The 21344-nt window shown below is 46.7% G+C and overlaps 1 protein-coding gene across 5 annotated transcripts; it reads left to right on the top strand.

Moving 5' to 3' along the window:
- Positions 1-642: 642 nt before the first annotated feature.
- efemp1 (EGF containing fibulin extracellular matrix protein 1) lies at positions 643-19738 on the top strand. 5 transcript variants are annotated; one of them, XM_056291673.1, is made up of 11 exons: positions 643-949; positions 1516-1622; positions 1876-1921; positions 2242-2523; positions 12591-12713; positions 13069-13188; positions 14429-14548; positions 14751-14870; positions 15810-15936; positions 16034-16226; positions 17250-19738. In XM_056291673.1, the coding sequence occupies exons 2-11, from the start codon at positions 1542-1544 to the stop codon at positions 17409-17411; spliced, it is 1374 nt and encodes a 457-aa protein (XP_056147648.1). In that variant the 5' UTR covers positions 643-949; positions 1516-1541; the 3' UTR covers positions 17412-19738. The 5 variants fall into 5 exon arrangements, with proteins under 5 accessions (XP_056147648.1, XP_056147652.1, XP_056147650.1 ...); XM_056291675.1 differs by lacking the exon at positions 643-949 and adding an exon at positions 1238-1397; XM_056291674.1 differs by lacking the exon at positions 643-949 and adding an exon at positions 1238-1409.
- The last annotated feature ends 1606 nt before the right edge of the window (positions 19739-21344 follow it).

The raw sequence follows: 21344 nt of genomic DNA, 5'->3' as shown, positions 1-21344 counted from the left end.
GGGGGGGTTAAGCAGGTCGAATCTAAAGGAGCTGGCGATAAGGCCATCTCCATCCACACAGATCAACAATCAATTGGCACACGCTTGTTTCGCTTGTTGTCTCTTCACCCAATGGGAAACGCAGCCGTGTGCGCATGCCAAGTACAGCAGATGTTCCTAAAGTGCAGGCATCTTGTAAACACCATGAGATATATTAGAGACTAATGTGCTGGTTGCTGACAGACTCTTCAACAGATGATGTGAAGTCACCACCTGCTCCCATAGACGGGGGGGGGGGGCACAGAGGTCCTTCACATGTTGGACCTGCACGGACGTATAGCTCCCCATTACATGTAGATGCCCCCCCCCCTGAAATAACACAAAGCGACGAGGACAATGTGTAGAAAAGAAGAAGAAGAAGAAGAAAAAGATGCATCGCCTGCAACATTAACCCGCGTACGATTTCGCGCATGCTTAAGAGCTCTCGGGAAATGTGCCGACTTATTTTTTTGGACACGATCTCCCGTCCGAGACTTGTCGGGTCGGGGGGGGGGGGACGTGTCGGTAAACAGTCTGTAGAGGGAGCCAATCTCCAGTAGCCTGCCCGCTCACTGCGCCGCGTCCGCGCAGTCCGGTGGTAAAACTGCGCGTTTCCATCCTATCCGGAGCTCCACCTGTCCGGCACACCGCCCCCCAACCTCCTCTGCGCACCGCATGTTCGCCACAAGTGTTCGCGCACCGAGCAGCCGCGCTCCAGTTTCCTCACCACCCCGCCCGGTAAAGACCAAAGCGCACTGTCGGAACTGAAACGAAAACAACTCGGGGGGACTTCGTGTGTTTCTCTCTCTCTCTCTCTCTCTCTCTCTCTCTCTCTCTCTCTCTCTCTCTCTCTCTCTCTCTCTCTCTCTCTTCCCCCTCTCCCTCCTACGACGTCAAGAGAGGTAGAAAGGGCAGGTAATAAACATACCAGGTACGTCTCGACGCACGTCCGCAAACTGTAACCGCGTGATTGTATTCTTCTGCTCACAGGCGGCGGGGGGGGGGGCGCAATCATAAGACCTCCACCTTACCAAGTACAGGTCTGATTATATTTTAACGACCGTGGAGTGTATTGAGTTTTTTTTTTTGCATGGCTAATTAACATCATCGGTGGGTGTGGTGGGTGTTTTTTTCTCTTCTTCTTCTTCTTCTTCTTCTTCTTCTTCTTCTTCTCCTGACACTGATTGACACGAGGGAACGTGTTTACGCAAGAGCTTTACGCGCGTTACGCACCGAGCCTTGCGGAGCAAACGGCAGAAAAACACTTCACTCAGTTCGCAGTCGCAGATTTGGCGGGCGCCGCGCCAACGCAAACACCGGAGCCAGCGGCGGGAGATGTGCGGACTCGTTTAGCAATTCCATCAGTGATGTAATAACTGGTATTAAAACGTGTAAGGCTGTCAAGGGGGAAAAATTATCTCGCATGCTCAACCCATCCGGCTCTCTCTCTCTCTCTCTCTTGGTCTCTGCATCCATCTCTCTCTCTCTCTTCCGCAGCTTTGCGTGCCGGACGTTTCGCCGAAATGCTGGCGACCTGCGTGTGTCTCTGTGTGGTCTTCGCCCATGTCATCTCCCAGGAGGCGGAGGAGCCCATCTCCTACACGGTAACGTGGACGGCTTTGCGAGTGTTAATGGCTAACAGTTGAGCATCCCACCCCCCTACCCCTGGTCTCAGTGTTGCAAAGTTTGGATTACGCGTAACACAGGGGATGCCATCGTGTGTTGCGCTCCTCTGGTGATGGGGGGGGATCCAGGGTGTTTTTTTTGTTTGCGTCTTTTCATTTACAAAAAAGAAAAAGAACAAGTCTGAAACAATTAACTCCTCTCATCAATGTAATGGTTTTCTACCTTTTACAGTGCACAGATGGGTATGAGTATGACTCTGCCCGGCAGCAGTGCAGAGGTAAGATAAAAACAATGAGCCGAGATGTGTGCATTGGTCACTGCACATCGTTGTGTGTGCATTAACTGTTACTCTACTCACTACTCAGAAATGACTTATGTGTGCTGTGATTTATGTCTGTCACTGGGTGCCGGTGTAGTCAGAGACACATTCCCACCACGGAGGAAAATAGAGTTGCATTGTTCTGTATCTTTTGCTGCAGCTTAGTCTGTGTTACGCTTCTATGCATGCGATGTTATGTGCTTATGATAGGTAGGTAACAGCCAAATCCCTTCAGGGAAAAAGCCATTTCCAATGCCCCCTCCTCTCTTCCTCTCTAGACATTGATGAGTGTGCCCTCGTAGAGGAGGCTTGCAAAGGAGGAATGAAGTGCATCAACCACTTCGGCGGGTACCTCTGCCTACCCCAGAATGCCCAGATCTTTGTCAGTAACGAGAACGAGCAGACGGAGCAGACGGAGCCCATTCCTGCCGTCCTACCCGCCCCGCCGAGCCGGGTGCAGCTCACACGGGTCCATTCAGGTGCCCGCAGGGGTCAGCAGACTAGCAGGACGGTCCGCTGCACCCCCGGATTCACCGCTGATGAGCAGAACTTTTGCAGAGGTAGGACCACGGGCTTGTCAGGTTTTGTTTTTTTTCTTTCCGAGAATATGACCCGCGTATCCAAGCCACCCTTTTTGTTAGGAGGTGTGGGTTGCTATTAAGTCTAGAAAACAGTTATTAAGAGTATAAAGTGCTTTTTGCAGCTGCATGCCTACACACGCCATCTGTACCTCTTACTTGGGCGAATGCTGATAGCAAACCCCCCCACCCACACACACACACACACACACACACACACAACATAACGCAGAGTTATTGCAGGTACAGTCATTGCTGTGTGCAATAATGAGGAAATTATCAGTTGATGTATTTGCCACCAGCTTTCCGGCTTTTCCTCCATGAGATCAGCAGCATGCCCGCAGTACATCCGACTTCTCTTAAAACACAAACAGCTCAGCACGGCGTTGCGACCTTAAGAGGAACGTGCCTCTGGATTTATTTGTTAGCTATCTGATAATCACCCAATAATGACTGGCGCCTTCATAGGCAGCGTTCCCAGGATGAACTCGTCATCCATTTGTTTGACAGTCGTCAGCAGCTAAGCCATCCGTGGCATCCAGATGTGTTGAGCGCTCCTCAGTGTTTCACGCTCTGTGATGTCAGGTTTTGTAAACTATCCGGGTGCCCACAGTGTGATGTTTTTGGCCTGCGCTCAGCTTTCTACGCAAAACATGAAAATTGTTCTCACTCTGGGCGTTGAAGACCTCCACCTCAGGGCAGCCAGAGAGCCTGTATGGGGTGGGGGGTGGGGGGGGACCTTTGTGCCATCTGTGCCGAGGTCTCACCATTACACCCAGATATGCCCTTGTCTCGCCTATCTTGTGTTTATGGAAGCGGTGTGGGTGTGTTTCTTGTGTCTTTGATCCTTTCAAATGGGAAGTGCTTCAAAGATTCTCTCTCTCCATTCTCTCATTTCTCTCCCTCCCTCTCTCTCCCTCCCTCTCTCTCTCTGTCTCTCTCTCTCTCTCTGTCTCTGCAGCTCTATGTCCTTCAAACACATACATGCAACAGGCACAACTTTGCTGCTTTTTTTTGTTTTGTTGTCCTGATGAGATTTTTCTTTGTGGGGTTTTTCCTCATCCGAGTTGAGGGTCTAAGGAAAGGGGGTGTCGTATTGCACTGTTTGTGAAGCCCTTTGGGACTACTTTGTGATTTTGGGCCATGCAAATAAACTTGACTTGACTTTCTGCCAGATGGTTTGTGGCTAAGCTCACAATCTTGTTTCTATCTTCCAGTCTTGAATTGGCCATCTTTGTGACGTGCACGTGTGTGTGTGCGTGCATGCATGTGTGTGTGTGTGAGGGGTGATTTGAAACGGGGGGGGGGGGGGATCATACTTACAGTCAGTTTAATATGTCCGCACCACGGTTAAGCGCTCCTTTCACCAATTAGCAGCAAGTCTGCGTGGTGGTGTGTGGGTGAGATTTGTGGTCACCACGCTATACTAAAACTAATACCTTTGATTTCACACCTGGGGCAAAGATATGTGTAAGGTACCTTACAGGCTTCTCTGAACTGCAACCCATAGTGGTACACTTTTCTCCAATTAGGTTTTATTAGGGTGTAAAACATGGCAGCGTATCAGTTAGGGAAACCACATGAAGCTAGCTGGCAGGGTTTAATACTTATTCATTCACTGGCATGCGGTAGCAATGCACAGGCGTTAACAAAAATACAAAGACTGTTGTTGTCAGTCTTCCCACTTTTGGAGTCGCTGCTCTAACCTCGTATCCATCCCAAAAGTGTTATGTGGGTATGCCTTACTGCTGGTAGAGTGATATTATCTTTGTTTTCATCAGGGTCTGGTTTCCTCTCTGTCATTATCTTCCATTTGCCATAATAAGCCAGTTGTTTCCAAAAATGAGGTTGCATATTTTTTTTTATTTGCAGTGGCTGTGTGCAAAGCTAGCGCACGAACTAAGGGATCTCCCGTCCACTTCCAATGGGGGAAACCTCAGTGTATCAAATAGCGCTTACATCAGGCTCCCTCCCTGCTAACTCAACACTCTGCAGGGGAAATTTGGAGTGCAGAGTCAGGTAGGGCAAAGGGGACGGTGAAGGGCTGACACCGGCTAAATAACCACAACGCTAACAGAGTACATCGCGGCTTCCACGAATGTTGGGAGCCGTGATATTAGTCTGCCGTACTTCACCGGGACTCGTTAGGGCATCAGCCTGAGGCAGGACAAATTACACCGTGTTTTTCTGCATTTCCAAACTGCAAGCTATTTCATAAGAATCACCAGACACATGCTGCTTTTTTATTCCCCTTGCCTTGTCTTTGCTTTTTTATACATGTTTTCATGTTCCCAACAACTTGCAAGTAGGCAATAAACCCCTTTGGCTTTAAACTTGAACTCGAGCCGAAGCCTGTGTTGTTCTAGTGACACATAGGGGAAGTTGTCACCCTATTCAGAGTAGTCGGAGAGAGAGGCTATGAAGCTTTACTATATGTGTGACAGCTTAATGATACTTTGCCTTTCCATGACCTCCTCCACCCTCAAAACTTATACACACATACATGCATGCACGCGCACATGCATGCATGCATGCACGCACGCATGCGTGCACACACATTAAGACACATTAGCACACATTCACATACTCACTCTGTTGATTGACCATTAGAGATGCTTACAAGCGGCTTGTTGTAGGCTTGTGCATGCGTATAAACTCTTTTTCAGCAGGAGTGAGGTCACTTTCTCCCCTTAAATGAGGGTTATTCATCAAAGAAGTCAAATCAATCATTAAAGCTGATGAAAAGTGGAAAGTGGATATTTTATGATTCTCATTTACAGTCAGCCACTATTTTAAAGTGCTCTTTCTCACCATTGAGAAAAACGAACTGTGTTTGCAGCGTGTGGACCCGGGGATCTAATGATGGCCAGTTAAAAACGGCTCACTCTTTCATTTTATGTGAGGACTCTTGTTTCCATCACAAGAGCAGAAAGCCACGGCTTCGCATGCTAAAGCCCAAGTCCATGCCATACACACTTCAGCAGAAGTACAGGCTGTGTTGCCACCTATTTATTTTCCATTTCCCAATTACAGTAGATCCACGTGAACCCCAGTATGCACCATGAAAAGACATGCCACTACTGTTTACCTGCCTGCTTTTCCTTCGGTAATTTAAGCTGTATTAGCACCTGCACCTCTCACTAATTCCAACTACGTCTGGACACTGCTCACCTGTGGTGTTTGGAAATGCTGTGTTAAATATGTGATATTGAGACCCCTTAAGCCCTGTGTGACATAGAACTTGTGTACTTTTCCGCACAAGACCTACAGCAAGCAAGCAAAAGACATTTTTTCCATGAAGATGCAATGCACTTCAGAAGAATATCCCTGGAATGTCAGAGGTGGTTGTTTTTTTTCCATTTGCTCTCATCTTTTGTGATGGGAAGAATTACTCATCTGCTTGACAGATAAGCACTGGATCGATCTGTTGGGAGCAGGAATGCAGTCGGAGTGTGAGAGGCTGGTGGGAGCACAATACAATAGGATGCTACTGTGTGTATGCGTGTGTGTGTGTGTGTGTGTGTGTGTGTGTGTGTGTGTAGCGGGGAGGGGTCACAATTTGACTCTGATGATGGTTTTGGTGGCTCCACTTGTTGTCTCATCCTGACACTTGAATGTGAAATGTGTCTCGGCTACCAGTATTTGCTTGTCCATTGCACGCACGCACGCACGCACGCATGCATGCACACACACACACACACACACACACACACAAGCACACGAGATGTAATGATATTCTGCAATAGTGTACAGCTTCACAGGAAATTCCTTCAGATGTGATCTTATCTGTGTTTGTTTCTCTGAGACATCATAGAAGATAAGGGGAGGAACGCTGATATGAGAGAAAACAAAGCATCGGGTGCACAGGGAGGGAATATTTCTGTCCTGAGATTAAAAACATTCTGGTGAAGATGTTGTTACTCGACATCACAGGAAGCAGGAGCAAACACAAAGCCTTTGCTTGATGCTTGATATTTACCGACCCACTGAGACACAGAGCAGTGCTTTGTTTGGGATTGCTGATACCAACTCGGAACAAAAAAGACATCCGGTCACACCTTTTGGCCTCCTCAACCCTCCATGTCCGGCGCTTACCCTTAGGCTGGCAATTCGTCTCGTCTCTGCCAACACAATCATAAAGTGTGATGAAGGTTCAGGGCGAAGAACTGTGCTGTTGTGAGTTGAATATGGGAAACTCTGCCAAAGTGGAAGTGTTGCCCTCTCTCCCCTGAAGCTCATGTGGTTGATGACCTCAGTCCGAGACGGTTTATGCACATGTACATCCACATTCTACTGATTTATGTACATTGTACACCTCATTTATACCGTCGTAATATGTGGTATTATAATTACACAAAATCTGTGTATAGTTGCTGAGCTGTTGTTAACCTGACATGCTATGCCTCCAGTCAATATGCGGAACGTTTGTTCAATTCCTGTTCCCCTACAGTCACTTCCGTGGACCCCCCTCTATAAATGATACCTCCCGTCTTCATCCTCGCGGATTTGGTGTTGTACATGAGAGCGGGGCGGGAGGGTATATGTCGCTACTGATCGGAGGATCTTTTTTAAACTTTTGTCAGAGAATAAACGGAGATTGCCTCCAAAGACAACCTGGTCTGGACCAATCCATCAAACACAACACACGCGAGCCACCACCGGTTACACGTCTACATTGTAGTGTACATCTTGATTCTCCTATTTCGCCCCCCTCGACGCTCTAAGGTGCACCGACAATAAGTGCACTGGTCTTGACATGCAGACTTGGCTATGATATATGATCGTCATACATAGCGCTCTGTGGTGGCTGTTGCTAGCGCTCGAACATTCATCCCCTAATTGCTGACTGTCTTGTACGTCCCTTCGGATAAAAGCAGAGTAAACGCACACTTAAGCCTCGTTCGGCCTTCGACCTCATTCGACCCGCCTTATCTTACGAAATCACCCGGTGTGTCGCGCCACTCAACCATCCCGCAGGGCGGCTACCATTTGGCCTGTACAGCGTCTGTCTGCTGCTCGCGGTTCGCAGGCAGGGGAAGCAGCTTTGCCTGCGTGCCTCCTGCGTCTAAGTGCCTAATGCTGTTGTTATTATCCTCACTGAGGTCGGTGTCTGTCCAAGGGCCAGCTGCTTCCTACTCTGATGTGCTTACACATGTTGGTCTTTCCGCTTACCTCATGATGGAAAGGGACAGAGGGTTGCTGTAAATCACGGTTCCGCTCAGCTGGGTGACACCCTCACACGCGGTGCCTGGGTCTCTCGATTTCCTGTGCTGCTCCTCCGTCCTCTCCCGCCTCTCGCGCTGCCGGTGAGAGATTGACCAAGTTTCCAGCGAGCCGTGTTTGCAGCGCTCAGCTCCTCGTCGGCTGCAGGATCGCCTGCCTCTCTCTCTCTCTCTCTCTCTCTCTCTCTCTCTCTCTCTCTCTCTCTCTCTCTCTCTCTCTCTCTCTCTCTCTCTGCGGCAAGCTGGATTCCAGGCTATTTGGCTAATTTGTCGACACCATCGTAGACCCGACTAATTGATCTCGTTCGTATCAAAAAAGCACGATAGCTGTGCAGCGGCTCTCTTTGGGCATTTTCGAAGTAGTAAAGAGGATTATTGTCAGTCAGAGGGATCGGGGTAAGTTGCTGGAATGCTTGAAAGGTCTTTCAAGAATACCAAGACTCTAGCCGACCTTTGCAAACAGTCTGGAACAAACTCACAAATCAATTAGCAAGTGCCAACTATCCCAACGGTCCTGTTCCTCCTTTACTGTGTGAACGATGAGAGTGACGAGATAAGAATCATAGGAGAGAATGATTGCAATACTTGGTGCCATGGAAATATTTCCCACACAAATAAGTGATGGATCTCTTATAAGCACAAAAAGTCAAGGTTCCACCGCCTTCAAAGCTTTGATTTTTTTTTTTTTGGTCTGCTTTGTGTTCTGACTTGCTTTGAAAGAATTACACTACCACTCCCATTTGTTCTGAAGTTGGGCTCCAGAAGCAAATAGCTGTATATGTCTTTTTTCCGCACCGCATTTTGGAGGGAATTGCACACAAATGAGAGCAATTGGTGAGAACTGGTAGGAGGGATCTCAAGGTGTTGGAGGTTAAGTAAAGCAGAATCCTTTGTGGCTTGTGTATGACAAGGCCCGTAAACTTGATGTTGTGAAATTTTATGGGTTGTTAACATCAAACATCTTGCCCCCTGCTTTCCCAAAGATCAAATTATTCAATAATCAGAGGGAAACAGAAATGCTGTCCAACAGCAGGATGACTCCAACTGCTCTTTGGATCGGCTCCTGCTTTCCATTGCAGCGGTTCAGTGAAAACAAGACTAAATGCTCTCAAGCGATAATTACGACAAGCCCTGTCATGTCAGTATAAATCTGGAGCAAATAACAGATTGTCCTGAATACTGTCCAAACAATTTTTTTTGGCCATGTTTGGGACATTTTTTTTATTGTTCTTGTACTCAGATTTTTTTCACACACCTATGTGCGTTTACATGTGTTTAGACTCACACACACTAAATATATACACATGTATATATGCATGTGTTTACACATATGACCTCTTCCAAGTATATCTACTTATGTATTAATATGTCTGAGTATCAATAAGCAGCTCGATGTTTGTGCAACATTTATTTTGATACATCCCATATACACACACATGCACGCATGCACATAATACACACACGTGTGCAGTACACACACTAAATACACTTTTTTTGAAGAGGTAAGAAGAGGTCATATGCAAGAAGAGGTCATATGTGTAAACACATGCATATATATGCATGTGTTTACACATATGACCTCTATATTTACTTATATATTAACATGTCTGACTATCAATAAGCAGCTTGATGTTATTTGTGCAGTTTATTTCGATACCTCTCACATACATGCACACGCATGCACGCACATGCGTGTGCATACACACACACACACACACACACACACACACACTCTTTGGGGTGCCGCCAACCCCCTTGCTCCCCGATCTCCCACAAGACATGGAGAGTTAATCTCCCTGAAAAGCTTGGAGTTGAACTCTGACAACACATATGCACACACTCTTCTGTCTTCTGTCTTCATATGATGAAAAGCCTTTTTTTTTTTTGCTTTTTATTTTAAATGGTTCCACCCTCTCCCCCTCAATTTTTCTGTCCACATCTTCCACTATTACACTTACAAACCGTGGCATTCCCATGACGCTCATTTGGGATATACTACAGCACTCACTTCGGTTTGAAATGTGCCATCGAGCCATCTTAAATTGATGTTGATCATTAAAAAAACAAATCTGACCTCAGAGAAAAGAGGAGATGCTGTTTACAAGCACGGAGAGAAAACACAGATTTTTGGACTCGGAATCGGGATCCAGTTTATTGTGCTTCTGACGTTACCAGGGGTTTGATGCATTGCTCAGTGTAAACTTTAAACGTGACAGAATACGATGGAAGATAAAGGTGAGGGTAATATGAGTGCCGTTCTCAATCCAGCCCGGCCTCCACCCGGGTCTGTAACACAGGTGTTAACACCCTGGTGAACTTCTCGACTCGTTTCAGACAAAAGGAGGTGAGGAAAAAAAAAACAAAAGAGGTTGACAAAAGAGGAGTTAAGCAAACACATCTCGACCGTCTTTGAGATACCGTAAGCACGACATGAGTCAGTTCTTCTGTGTGTTTTGCAGACTTGTATTAACACCGGGTCGAAAGCTGTGAATCTTCCGTCTTTTGTTGAAGCCGAAAATGCTGCCGGACACAAAATCCGGCGTGCGTGCGGCGGGGTAATCTAACCTGTGACGGGATCTCATTCCAAAGTGCCAGTGATTGACAGCCGGTGCAGCACATCAGAACGGTGCCACGGGAATCCAGCGGTCAGCGAACGACAAAAGATTGAGACGAAACCTCTCGAGACCCCCAAGATGTCTTATTGTCTCGGGGGTCTGGCCTCAAGAGACAGCCCCCCCCCCCCCAACGCAGCTTCCCTTGGACAGGGACCTCTGAGTAAAGCCCCTTAATATATGTGGTCAACTCGGTGGGAGCTTTTCGGGGTCCTCCAGTGCACAGCATGGGATGCCCTCTTCTGGGATTTAGGGCGAGAACCCCCCCCCACCCCACCCCACCCACCCACCCCCCTCCGTCACCAATTCCCGCCTCCGCCCCGTGCTTTTGTGGAGATTTTTATTGGCAGCTTCTTAAAAGGTTTAGTGACATGGTAGGAGTTGCCATGAGATATTCCTGCGAATGAAGTATTGGGTTGCATTCAGCACATGTGCTTTTATTTAGAGCGCTTTGAGCTTGCAAGAAAGGGAGCGATTGAGTGCATGCGCCGGACTTTTCCATGCGCCGGGCTTCTTGAGAAGCCTCACTTTCTCTTTAATATCTGGAGATTTCTTTGGATGGTTACAGTTAGTCATTTGCAGTAAGACTTCCAACTGCCTCAGAGCCAGGCATCCCCTCCGCAGCTTGTAACAGTAATAATAATCCAAGTGTCAGTCACAATGTGGTAATAGTATGTTCCACGTCTTCCTTGTGTTTGTGTTGTGTGTGTTTGTGTTTTGTGTGCATGTGTTTGTGTGCATCTGTGTGTGTGTGCATGTGTTTGTGTGTGCATGTGTGCGTGTGCGTGTGTGTGTGTAGATTTGAGAATAACTGTCTGACACACTGTTAAAGTGATGCCCAATCGCTGTCTTCCTATGATAGGTTGTGTCAGACCACCCACGAGTATCACTGGTGGGCCCAAAAGTGTATGTGTGTGTGTGTGTGTGGGGGGGGGGGAGACGATGTACACAGGATAGTTGATCCTGTGTTAGAACACGAAAAGCCATTCTTAAGAGGCCCTGGCTCCATTAAACCAAAACAAAAAGAAGGTGTTTATGAGATCATCATCAGAAAGTAGCAGTAGCCTCCCGAGGTGCCAGCAGTTCATTCATTGCCGTGAAGTATTTATATTTATATGCGGCGCTATCTTAATTTTTGGATTCATACGCAGAGGAAAGAACAGATGGTCAGTTTATGATTGTGCATCTCTCTCGGAGCGCCTGCTTTCAACTTTGTCCGCGTTGACAGAAATCCAGTCTATGATCATGTGAATGGGGGTCGGGCGGTGCTAAATGTGCTTGTTCGCCTCGTCGGGACATCGCATGCTTCAGTTTAATACTGAGGTAGAAGAAAAACACCGTTTTAAGATGATTCAGCATCTGTACAGGAATCACCGAGATTTCAAGCTGCTGAACATTGAAACGAGACCCTTGTTTTTCATAACAGAAGTCATGGCTGATGGACAGAGAGAGAGAGAGAGAGAGAGAGAGAGAGAGAGAGAGAGAGAGAGAGAGAGAGAGAGAGAGAGAGAGAGAGAGAGAGAGAGAGAGAGAGAGAGAGAGAGAGAGAGAGAGAGAGAGAGAGAGAGAGAGAGAGAGAGAGAGAGAGAGAGAGAGAGAGAGAGAGAGAGAGAGAGAGAGAGAGAGAGAGAGAGGGGTGTTGTGTTTGGGGTAAGATGCATATGACTGTATCAGAGGACCATTTTAGTAAAGCTGCTGCTGTTTCACATTGCTCACATACATACATCCCTAAATGTAAAGGTAGCATACACACAAAAACACACACACACACACACACACACACACACACCTGTGCAAGCATATGCACTCACTCACTCACTCACTCACTCACACACACACACATAAACACACACACATACACATAGCAGAATATATGATCATAATCACGTCAGTCTTCATGTATTTTTTGTGTGTGTTCATGCACATATGCACGTGTGTGTGTGTAGTAGCTGTAGTCGTTGTGCCTACTCTGCACAAAGGAGATTAAATAGGCAAGTGGTGCACAGATCATACAAGTCCATGCTTATTGTTTAGTATTGTACGCGTTCAGTGCCTTCAGACATTAGGTGTGAATTTGCGTGAAATCTCAATTAATCGAACTTAAAAGACCCACATTTGGTTTGTGCATGTGTGGCCGTGTGTGTGTGTGTGTGTGTTTGCGCGCACATGTGTACCGTTGCCATTTCGCTAAGAAGCCCCTGTGCATGTATTGCAGATATAGATGAGTGTGCGACAGGCAGACACACCTGTGGTCCTGAGCAGACGTGCTACAACACCAGGGGCTCCTACACCTGCCAGTGTCCCCCTGGCTACCAGAGGAATGGAGACCAGTGTGTGGGTGAGTCATTCAAGGACCCAGCACACTCTCTCCACTCACTTTGTAGCGTCACTGAGCTGCGGTGTTAGCCTTTCAATAGCGGTGTGGTATCTGTTAGCAACCCGCAGCGACCCAAACGCTGTGGGGTTTCTTTTGCGGGTGTGGCTTTGTTCTGCACCATCACGCATTTCATAACCCCAAGCTGTAGCTGCAGGAAGGTGTAGACCGCAAAGTGTCCGTCCGGGGATCCGGACCATGATGTGACAAACTCAGTAGTCCAACATGAGTTTCGATTAGCCGGCGGTGGGCAACCCCCCTGTGCATATGAGTGCATGATTGTATTTGTGTGTTTGCATATGTGTGTGTTTTCCTGCAGACAGAGACGAGTGTGTCCTGTCCCACTACTGTATGCACAGATGTGTAAACACTCAGGGCTCGTACTACTGTGAGTGCAATGTAGGCCACCAGCTGGCCAGCAACAACCACAGTTGTATCGGTAAGTCACCTTCAAGACACTCGTGTTTGTTACTGTGTGTTTGTGCCTATGTGCTCACGCGAGCGCGGATGTCGATACATTGCTCGTTAGTATGCATCGTGGCCCTTGTTGCTGTCCCTCCTTGTTAACAAATGTATAAATCTGCTGTCTCTCACTTCCTGTCAGAGCGTTTTCTTCATTCATGGACGTCCGAAGTAAAATATTTTTAAAAAATCAGTTTTTCACTGTGTGTGTGTGTGTGAGTTAGAGACAGAGACAGAGACAGAGACAGAGCTAAGTGCTTTTTCTGTGTGTGTGTGTGTGTGTGTGTGTGTGTGTGTGTATGTGTGCGTTTCTGTGCCTATGCGTGTTTTTGTTTTGTTGTTGGTGTGACCTTGTATCAGAACAAACAGCTTGGCTCGATGTTTTGGAAATCAGACTCAGTCCATTAGATGTTTTGCTTTCGGCGTGCAGTCAGACATTTGTTTGTCTGGGCCGGGAGGATATTCACTTGGTCTGCCCCTCGGGCAGCTTTTTAATGGCGCTGTGCACCTGTTGTCCTTTGTGGGCTGATTGCAAAGGAAGGAAAACCTTTCGGAGAGGTATGATATAACAGACGGAGGTCAGCTCGGACGTAGCTAACCATTGTCCGGCGTAACACCCATTTCCTCTAGGTGCAGACTGAGAGGACAACACTGGACTAAATACCACAATAAATGAGCCGCATGCTTTTGCAACGATTTCCTCCCGTGCTGAGGGTAATCATGAGATTGGGCATGCAAGATGAACCCTTGCAGCAACCCTCCCCTCTTGAGTTATTGTGCAGTGATAGAGGGGGGTGATAGAGAGCTTGTGTGTTGAGGGAATATTTTTAGAAATCTGTTTGAACCCCATGATTCGCTCCCAGCTATGTTGACGGAAGAGTTAGAAAGGCTGCATTGTGTGTGCACGCAAGTGTGCACGTGTGTGTGTCGGCATATTTTCTGTGCGTGCAAATTTGGGGATCATTCTGAAAATTCTATCGCTCTGAATATATAATGATTAAGCGAGTAGAGAAACCACCCCGCCACCCAGGACACCCTGCGGAGATGTCCTCAAGCCCATTTACTGCTTCCCCGTCAACTCCAGAGGCCATGTTCTGACCCAGCTCTGAACTTCCACTGGAGGGAGGGGGGGAGGGGGAGGGGGGTGCAGTGGGAAAATGATTTCTCAGTAGGGATCAATGCAGTGTCATCGTATTGAATAGCTGTTCCTGTTTCAGATGTGAATGAGTGTGAGACGCAGAGCCCCTGTCAGCACCAGTGCTACAACCTGATTGGCTCGTTCCTCTGCCAGTGTGACCAGGGCTACGAGCTGGCAGCAGACTCCGTCTCCTGCCAAGGTAAATAACAACACATTCGCACACACACTTACTGCATGCATGTATTATACACTCTAAGTGAAGACACACCCAAACACTTTGTGTATCATTCATATTTTCATATTTGTGTATCGTTAACATGTGCAATGCTAGATTTATTTTATGTGCATGTGCGTGTGTGTGTGTGCGCGCACATGTGTTATGCGTTTGGTTTCCCCTATAGATATCAATGAGTGCAGTTTTTCCAGCTATATGTGTCAGTACCAGTGCGTCAACAATCCAGGAAGTTATTCCTGTGAGTGTCCGGACGGATATCAGCTCCAGGGAACCAGGGTTTGTCAAGGTACAACAGTCCTCTTTTTCCTACCTTGACTCTCACCTCTCTCCTACCGTCCCCTTGTCTTTCCTGTCCTCTCTCTCCGAGTTCATCTATCGATACCCCCCCCCCCGCTACCTTCCGTGTTTTCACACACAGCAAAGTTCCCAAGATATTCCCTCTGCTCCTCTCTCTTTCCTCCCCTTCCTTGAACGCTTTGAAGATGACAAATAGAAGAGGTTGATCATTCCGCTTATCGTCCGCTCTCCAGTTCCCAAGCAGATATATTGTGGAATAAAAAGCTAGCTCTCAACCAATACTGTCATGGAAAGAATGCAGAGGTTAGGTAACACAAACATAGCAACCTCCTATTGCCCCGCTAAGCCACCTCCAGGAATTCATGTGCATTGTATTGCTTTCTTGAGGGGGATTTATTTGAAACTCTAGCGTCCGTTCAAAGGGTGAGACGTTGTTGCTCCCCTCCCTTCCCCTGCCTCGGTCAGGTGCAGGCTTTAGAAGGGAGCCGTGAATCCAGCTTGTTGTGTCAGTGGGACCTTTCAGTGATGAATCCAGGTTGCTGTGCCAGAAATAGCCCCGTGGTTGAGGCCACGTTTGATGAGGCTGTTTTCATGGTGGGGCTTGCAAGTGGAACAAGAGCTGTAGTCAGGCCTGTGTGGTTGCATCAGGGGCTTCCCTGGTTTTAATCTATACTGCAACCCTGCAGGATTCCCTCCTGGGTTTCCTCACATCGTCGGGACTGCTGAGAATGTAATCATGCAACACCCCATTCCCATATTTTTATGTCTCCTAAACTTGGATCAGATTTGCAGCGTACAGTTTTGTGAAGGGAACGTGTGTACACATGCAAGCGTTTGTGTATGTGTGTTATCTGTTTCTAAACATTTTCAAACAGTGCCCCTCTCTCACTTTTTCTCACACTTTTTCTCTTGCTCTATCCTTCGCTAGACATAAATGAATGTGAGGCAGGGTCCCATGACTGCCGAGAGGATGAAATGTGCTGGAACTATTATGGAGGCTTCCGCTGCTATCCCAGGAACCCCTGCCAGGAGCCTTACACCAGAAGCTCTGAAAAGTCAGTATCCAGGGTCCAAATCGTTCATTCCACACTGTTGTCTTTACGGTTCAGGTTGCACCTCATGGAGATTCTGGGAACTTTTGTGTGTTTGCAGTCGCTGTCTCTGTCGGTCTCAAACTGAGTGCCAGGGACTCACGCCATCCATCGTTTACAAATACATGAGCATCCAGTCTGAGCGTGCTGTACCAGCAGACATCTTTCAGATTCAGGCCACCAGCATGTACGCCAACACACACAACACCTTCAGGATCAAAGCTGGCAATGAGGCCGGAGAGTTTTTCCTCAGGGTGAGTCTTTGGATAGACACATGAGAATTGTTCTTTTGTGTTACATTGCCTCATGAAAAGGTAAAAGAGGGTATGATTGGGGGTTATTGGATAAGACTCAACGCTAAACCTGCAAGTACTAGGAAAACAGAGTTGACTGAACATTTATTGAAAACATATCTGTATTATGTTACAGGAAGTTGCATCATCCTGAAATTGCAGGTTTTGCAGGAGATTGCATTTGAGGCATGGTACACAACACGATAAACCCCTAAAATAAGACCCCCTAACTAACGCCTAAAAAGAGTGCGGAAGATGGAAATACTTCTCAACAGAGTAGTAACTACCAGGGGGCATCCAGGTGGTGTGGCGGTCTATTCCCTTGCCTACCAACACGGATCGGCAGTTTGAATCCCCGTGTTACCTCTGGCTTGGTCGGTCATCCCTGCAGACACAATTGGCCGTGTCTGTGGGTGGGTAGCCGGATGTGGGTATGTGTCCTGGTCGCTGCGCTAGTGCCTCCTCTGGTCAGTTGGGGCGCCTGTTCGGGGGAGGAGGGGGGGGGTTGATAGTGTGATCTTCCCACATGCTACGTCCCCCTGGTGAAACTCCTCACTGTCAGGTGAAAAGAAGCAGCTGGCGACTCCACATGTATCGGAGGAGGCATGTGGTAGTCTGCAGCCCTCCCTGGATTGGCAGAGGGAGTGGAGCAGCGACCAGGACGGCTCGGAACAGTGGGGTAATTGGCTGGATACAACTGGGGAGAAAACGGGGAAAAATCCACCCCCCCCTCCAAAAAAAAAAACAGTTTAGTACCATACAATGCATACACAGGGTACATCTCATTTCATCATACTTTCTCAATAAAAGCATCACCCTATACATGTTTACAAATACATAATAAACTATAATCAAAGGTAGAAATGATATCCTATCTATCTATCTATCTATCTATCTATCTATCTATCTATCTATCTATCTATCTATCTATCTATCTATCTATCTATCTATCTATTCATATTCATGAATTCATTTTATTTCCAGCGTTCGAGCAATATGAGTGCCATGCTGGTGATGACCAAACCTCTGTCAGGCCCCAGAGAGCACACTGTGGATTTGGAGATGATCACTCACCACATGACCATGAACTACCGCACCAACTCACTGCTGCGGCTCACCATCATAGTCGGGCCCTACGCCTTCTGAACGCAGCCACCCCCCCACCCCCGCAGCACAACCACACCCAATCCAGCCCTGATTAGCAAAGCGTAACCTAGCGTAGTACTGCAGATACCAGTACAGCATACAGTACATACATTGCATCCATAAACTGAATGTAAAGCACAGCCTTACTTTAAACTCTTAACGTCCATAAAGCCACACACCAAATCTCAACACAGCTTTCTCCAGTTAGTCAAACTCAGCCCAGGTGAAACTACGAGCCTGTGTCCATGGGGCTTCTTTCTCTGGCAAAGTGCCGAGAAGTGCTAAGGAATTTTTTATTATTATTATTATTATTATTGGTGTTTGGAATGACATGTTGTGTATGTGGATTTTGCCTGCTTCGGCATCAACATCTTACCTGACACCTTAAGAGGGAACAAGAAGGACAGAAAGCACAGTACTTAACCGAACAGTTAAAACTATTTCAAATTGGACAGCCCACAGTTGGATAACAAAAAAGGGGGCATGCTTGAAAAAAAAATCAGTGGGTGCAGCACTTTCTCGTTCTGTTGGCTGCAAATGCTCTTTATTCAGTGGAAATAACTGGTAAAAAAAAAAAGCAAAAAAAGCAGCGGTGCTCGGGGAAAGAGGCTTAGTGGACACACATCCTGCTGTTACCTGTGATGAATTTATTCTCTTTTTATCCTGAGCCTGTGCTTGATGCAGCTATAACCAAACTTACCACATCAATTTCTTCAAACCAACGCTTGCATACTTTAATCCAGCGTCTTCAAAAAAAAAAAGGAGAAACTCCATCTCCATTATATGGCAGACTTACATGTAGAAATCAGCTTTCCTATGCAAAAGCATATACAGACCTTTAAAATCACAGCTTGTGTCATTAAATTTTGCACGGGTCAGTACTGTTGCACCATCCTATTCATGTGAGTTTGCCTGTGTTTATATACTGATGACTAACCATTTCCAGAACGGTCCGGCACGGTTTAGAAGTGTTAGGGAGAGGGCATTTGCCAGTTGCATGGAGTGCAGCGAGCTGACTGAGTGCTTCCCGTTGCGTGACAACAGGCTTGATGCCCACAGTCTCCCAAAGAGTTAAGTCATGTACATACCTAAGTAGCAATCTACAGTCTGCGTGTGTGCTCACTGGTTTGTGTGTATATGTATGTGTGTGTGTGTGTGTGTGTGCATTCATCTATATGTTGATATTCTTCTTGGGGGTGGGGTGGGGGGGTGGCTTGTGTTTTGCATGCACTTGAAAGTGGGAAAGACTGAGGCAGAGAGAGAGAGAGAGAGAGCAAGAGAGAGTGAGGGAGAGACAAAGAGGAGAGAAAGGAGTAGGGAAAGAGTGAGGGAGAGACAGAGAGGAGAGAGAGGAGTAAAGAGGGAAAGAGTGAGAAAGAGCTTGTTCACACCAGCAGGTTCAGTGGATGTGTTCAAGCTTTTAATGTGTTTCTGTGATGCCATCTTAACAACCCTCGCCTATGAACCCTTTCTCTGCTCCACAGCTGCCTTTTTAAATAGTCCACCTTGGTTCAGAGAGGCAATAACAGTGAGTGCTTAACTCAAGAACATGCTCAGGAAATGATGGCATTCATAACACAGTTTGGCACGATTCGGCCCTGTGCTTGTTTAGGGCCAACTGACTGCTACTTGTTGCCACAGTGAGCTGGGCTTTCTAATGTCGGTCCCAGTCAATAAGTCACACTGGCATTAAGCTAGCTTGCGTGAGAGGGATAATTACAATGCATGACCCCCGAAGCTTGCTCTTATTTGACACAAGGAATTATTAATGAGTTAACGCGGCTCCGCCACATTCTCGGCTGAATGGGAAAACCTTTTTCATTCCTCGCTTTGCCCTTTCATGGTTCTCCGTGTCTGCTTTGGCCTATTGCTGAAACTATGTACACTGTAGATGTGCAGCACTGAGAAGAAGAAGAAGAAGAAGAAGAAGAAGAAGAAGAAGAAAAAAAAAGAAATCACAAAACCGAGTTGTTGTTCAACTACTCACCACTCTCACAGCAAACTTCAGTTTTCAACCTTTGCTAAAAGTAAAACCGTGAGCCCTTATAAATGGTTTCTGTGGTTTCAGCAACGAGCATGCGATGGGGATCCACATGAATATAGTGCCTTAGAAGTATACACACAGCAGATGTAACACATTTTTTCCCAATCCATCATGCTGTCGAGACTGTTGCTTCCAGTTTTCTAAAATTTTTCATTGAATTGCCTTAATGTTTGTTTTTTTTCTCTTTGTATTTAAAATAGCCGATATATTTTTTCACATGTATCTTTAATTGATTGTACTCTGAAGAAAATTATATTGTTGAATAAAATTATGATGGATAAACGAGGCCCGACCCTGTTGTTTTCTTGCCAGCCAGCATTGTGCACGACGGGCTAGGTGTGCTAGGTGGGCGCGCTTACTGCACGCGTGGCGGAGCCGTCGTGTACGGCGGCTCCGCCATGTAATGGGAAATGCTGCTTTGTGCAAAACGCTCAGCTAACCTTCCTGTACTTCCAGCAGTAATGAAGATTTCAGAATAACGATGATGAATGCAGCCCACATTATGCCCCAGCTATCATATCTATCTTACTTACAGCGATCCTGGGGTGATATAGTAAGCTCAATCAATGTGTGCCTACGGGCAATGCTAAGGCCTTAGATGAAGGAACAGACTCTTGGGCATGCACGCACACACACACGCACACACACACACATGCATGCACAATCATTTCGAATCTGAAATTGTTGGGGAGTGGTTTTACAGTAAGTTGTTACTCAATCATTCTGCTGTCGTGAGGTTTACTTGAAGCAGCGTTGGGGCATGTAAGATGATACACGATGTGTCACCCTTACCCCTCACCCCATGTTGACATCCTGGTGGATTACGGCTCTGTGTTTCTGCTGTCCATGCATGATTCAATCCCTCGGAGAGAACAGCGCTCAATACCCCACTTTCTGCAGTGACTCAACCTTTCTCTCGGCGCTTGAGCAGTGCAACGCTCTCTCCGCACCTCCTTGTTCATGATTAATATTCCACATGGATAGCCGAGAAGATATTAAACTTAATCTCCATCCATGTAGCTCGACATTTCATTAATCAATATTAGCTTTATTAAACACATCAAAGGCTGAGTTATTGGCTGCAGATCACAGGGGGGGAAAAAAAGAATTATCTATTTAAGCAAGCTGAAGGTTTGCCACCATCTATCTTTTCCCCATTCCATCATAATGATGCATTGCCAGTTTGGAAAATAAAAAATCTTTGGGAAAATAACGATTTTGAAAAAAGAAAAAAAAACTTTTATTATTTCTTTAATTCCTCCCTTTTCTGTTCCAGGGTTGTCTTCTTTTGAGTACGATGCTCAAGGCTTTGCACAAGGCATCGTTTTTGACTTCATGGTTCAAACTTTACAGTCAAAGCTTTTGATTTCCAAGTGTCTGCCGAAACCGATAAAACCTGCGAACGGGTTCAATATCGAGAAGAGCGATATTCTATCCAGCTGTCAGTGAGTAAAGACGGGAATAGGTGGGGCGAGCTGATCCATAAATGTAGCCTCAAAGCATCTATATGTAGTCTTGCACAAAATCTTGAGGCCAGGTTCTCTTATTTTAGATTGGGAACCAGCACACCTGCAGGACAGACACATGGCACGTAGGACAGATGGGGAAACCATGAAGATCCAGACCTTTTTCATCTCTTGTTTTTACCTTGGAATTCCAACCAGTCCACCCTGCAGAAAGAGAGTTCACCGTGCCTCGCAGCTTCATTCATTAGGCACTCAGTGGCCTTCAGCATCTACTAAAGCTGAACCTACATCACAAGATACGTCTCAGGCTGGAATGATGGATCGCATCTCACCGAGAAATAAATCACAAACACTTCGTAGCATGGCATGCAGTTCCTGCATGTTCTGCCTGCCCTTGTCTTGGGGTCTTTTCAGGGAGGGTGT

The sequence above is a fragment of the Lampris incognitus genome, chromosome 13 (assembly GCF_029633865.1).
Source record: "Lampris incognitus isolate fLamInc1 chromosome 13, fLamInc1.hap2, whole genome shotgun sequence".
NCBI classification, from domain to species: domain Eukaryota; kingdom Metazoa; phylum Chordata; class Actinopteri; order Lampriformes; family Lampridae; genus Lampris; species Lampris incognitus.
This window is presented reverse-complemented; position numbering and strand designations above follow the sequence as displayed.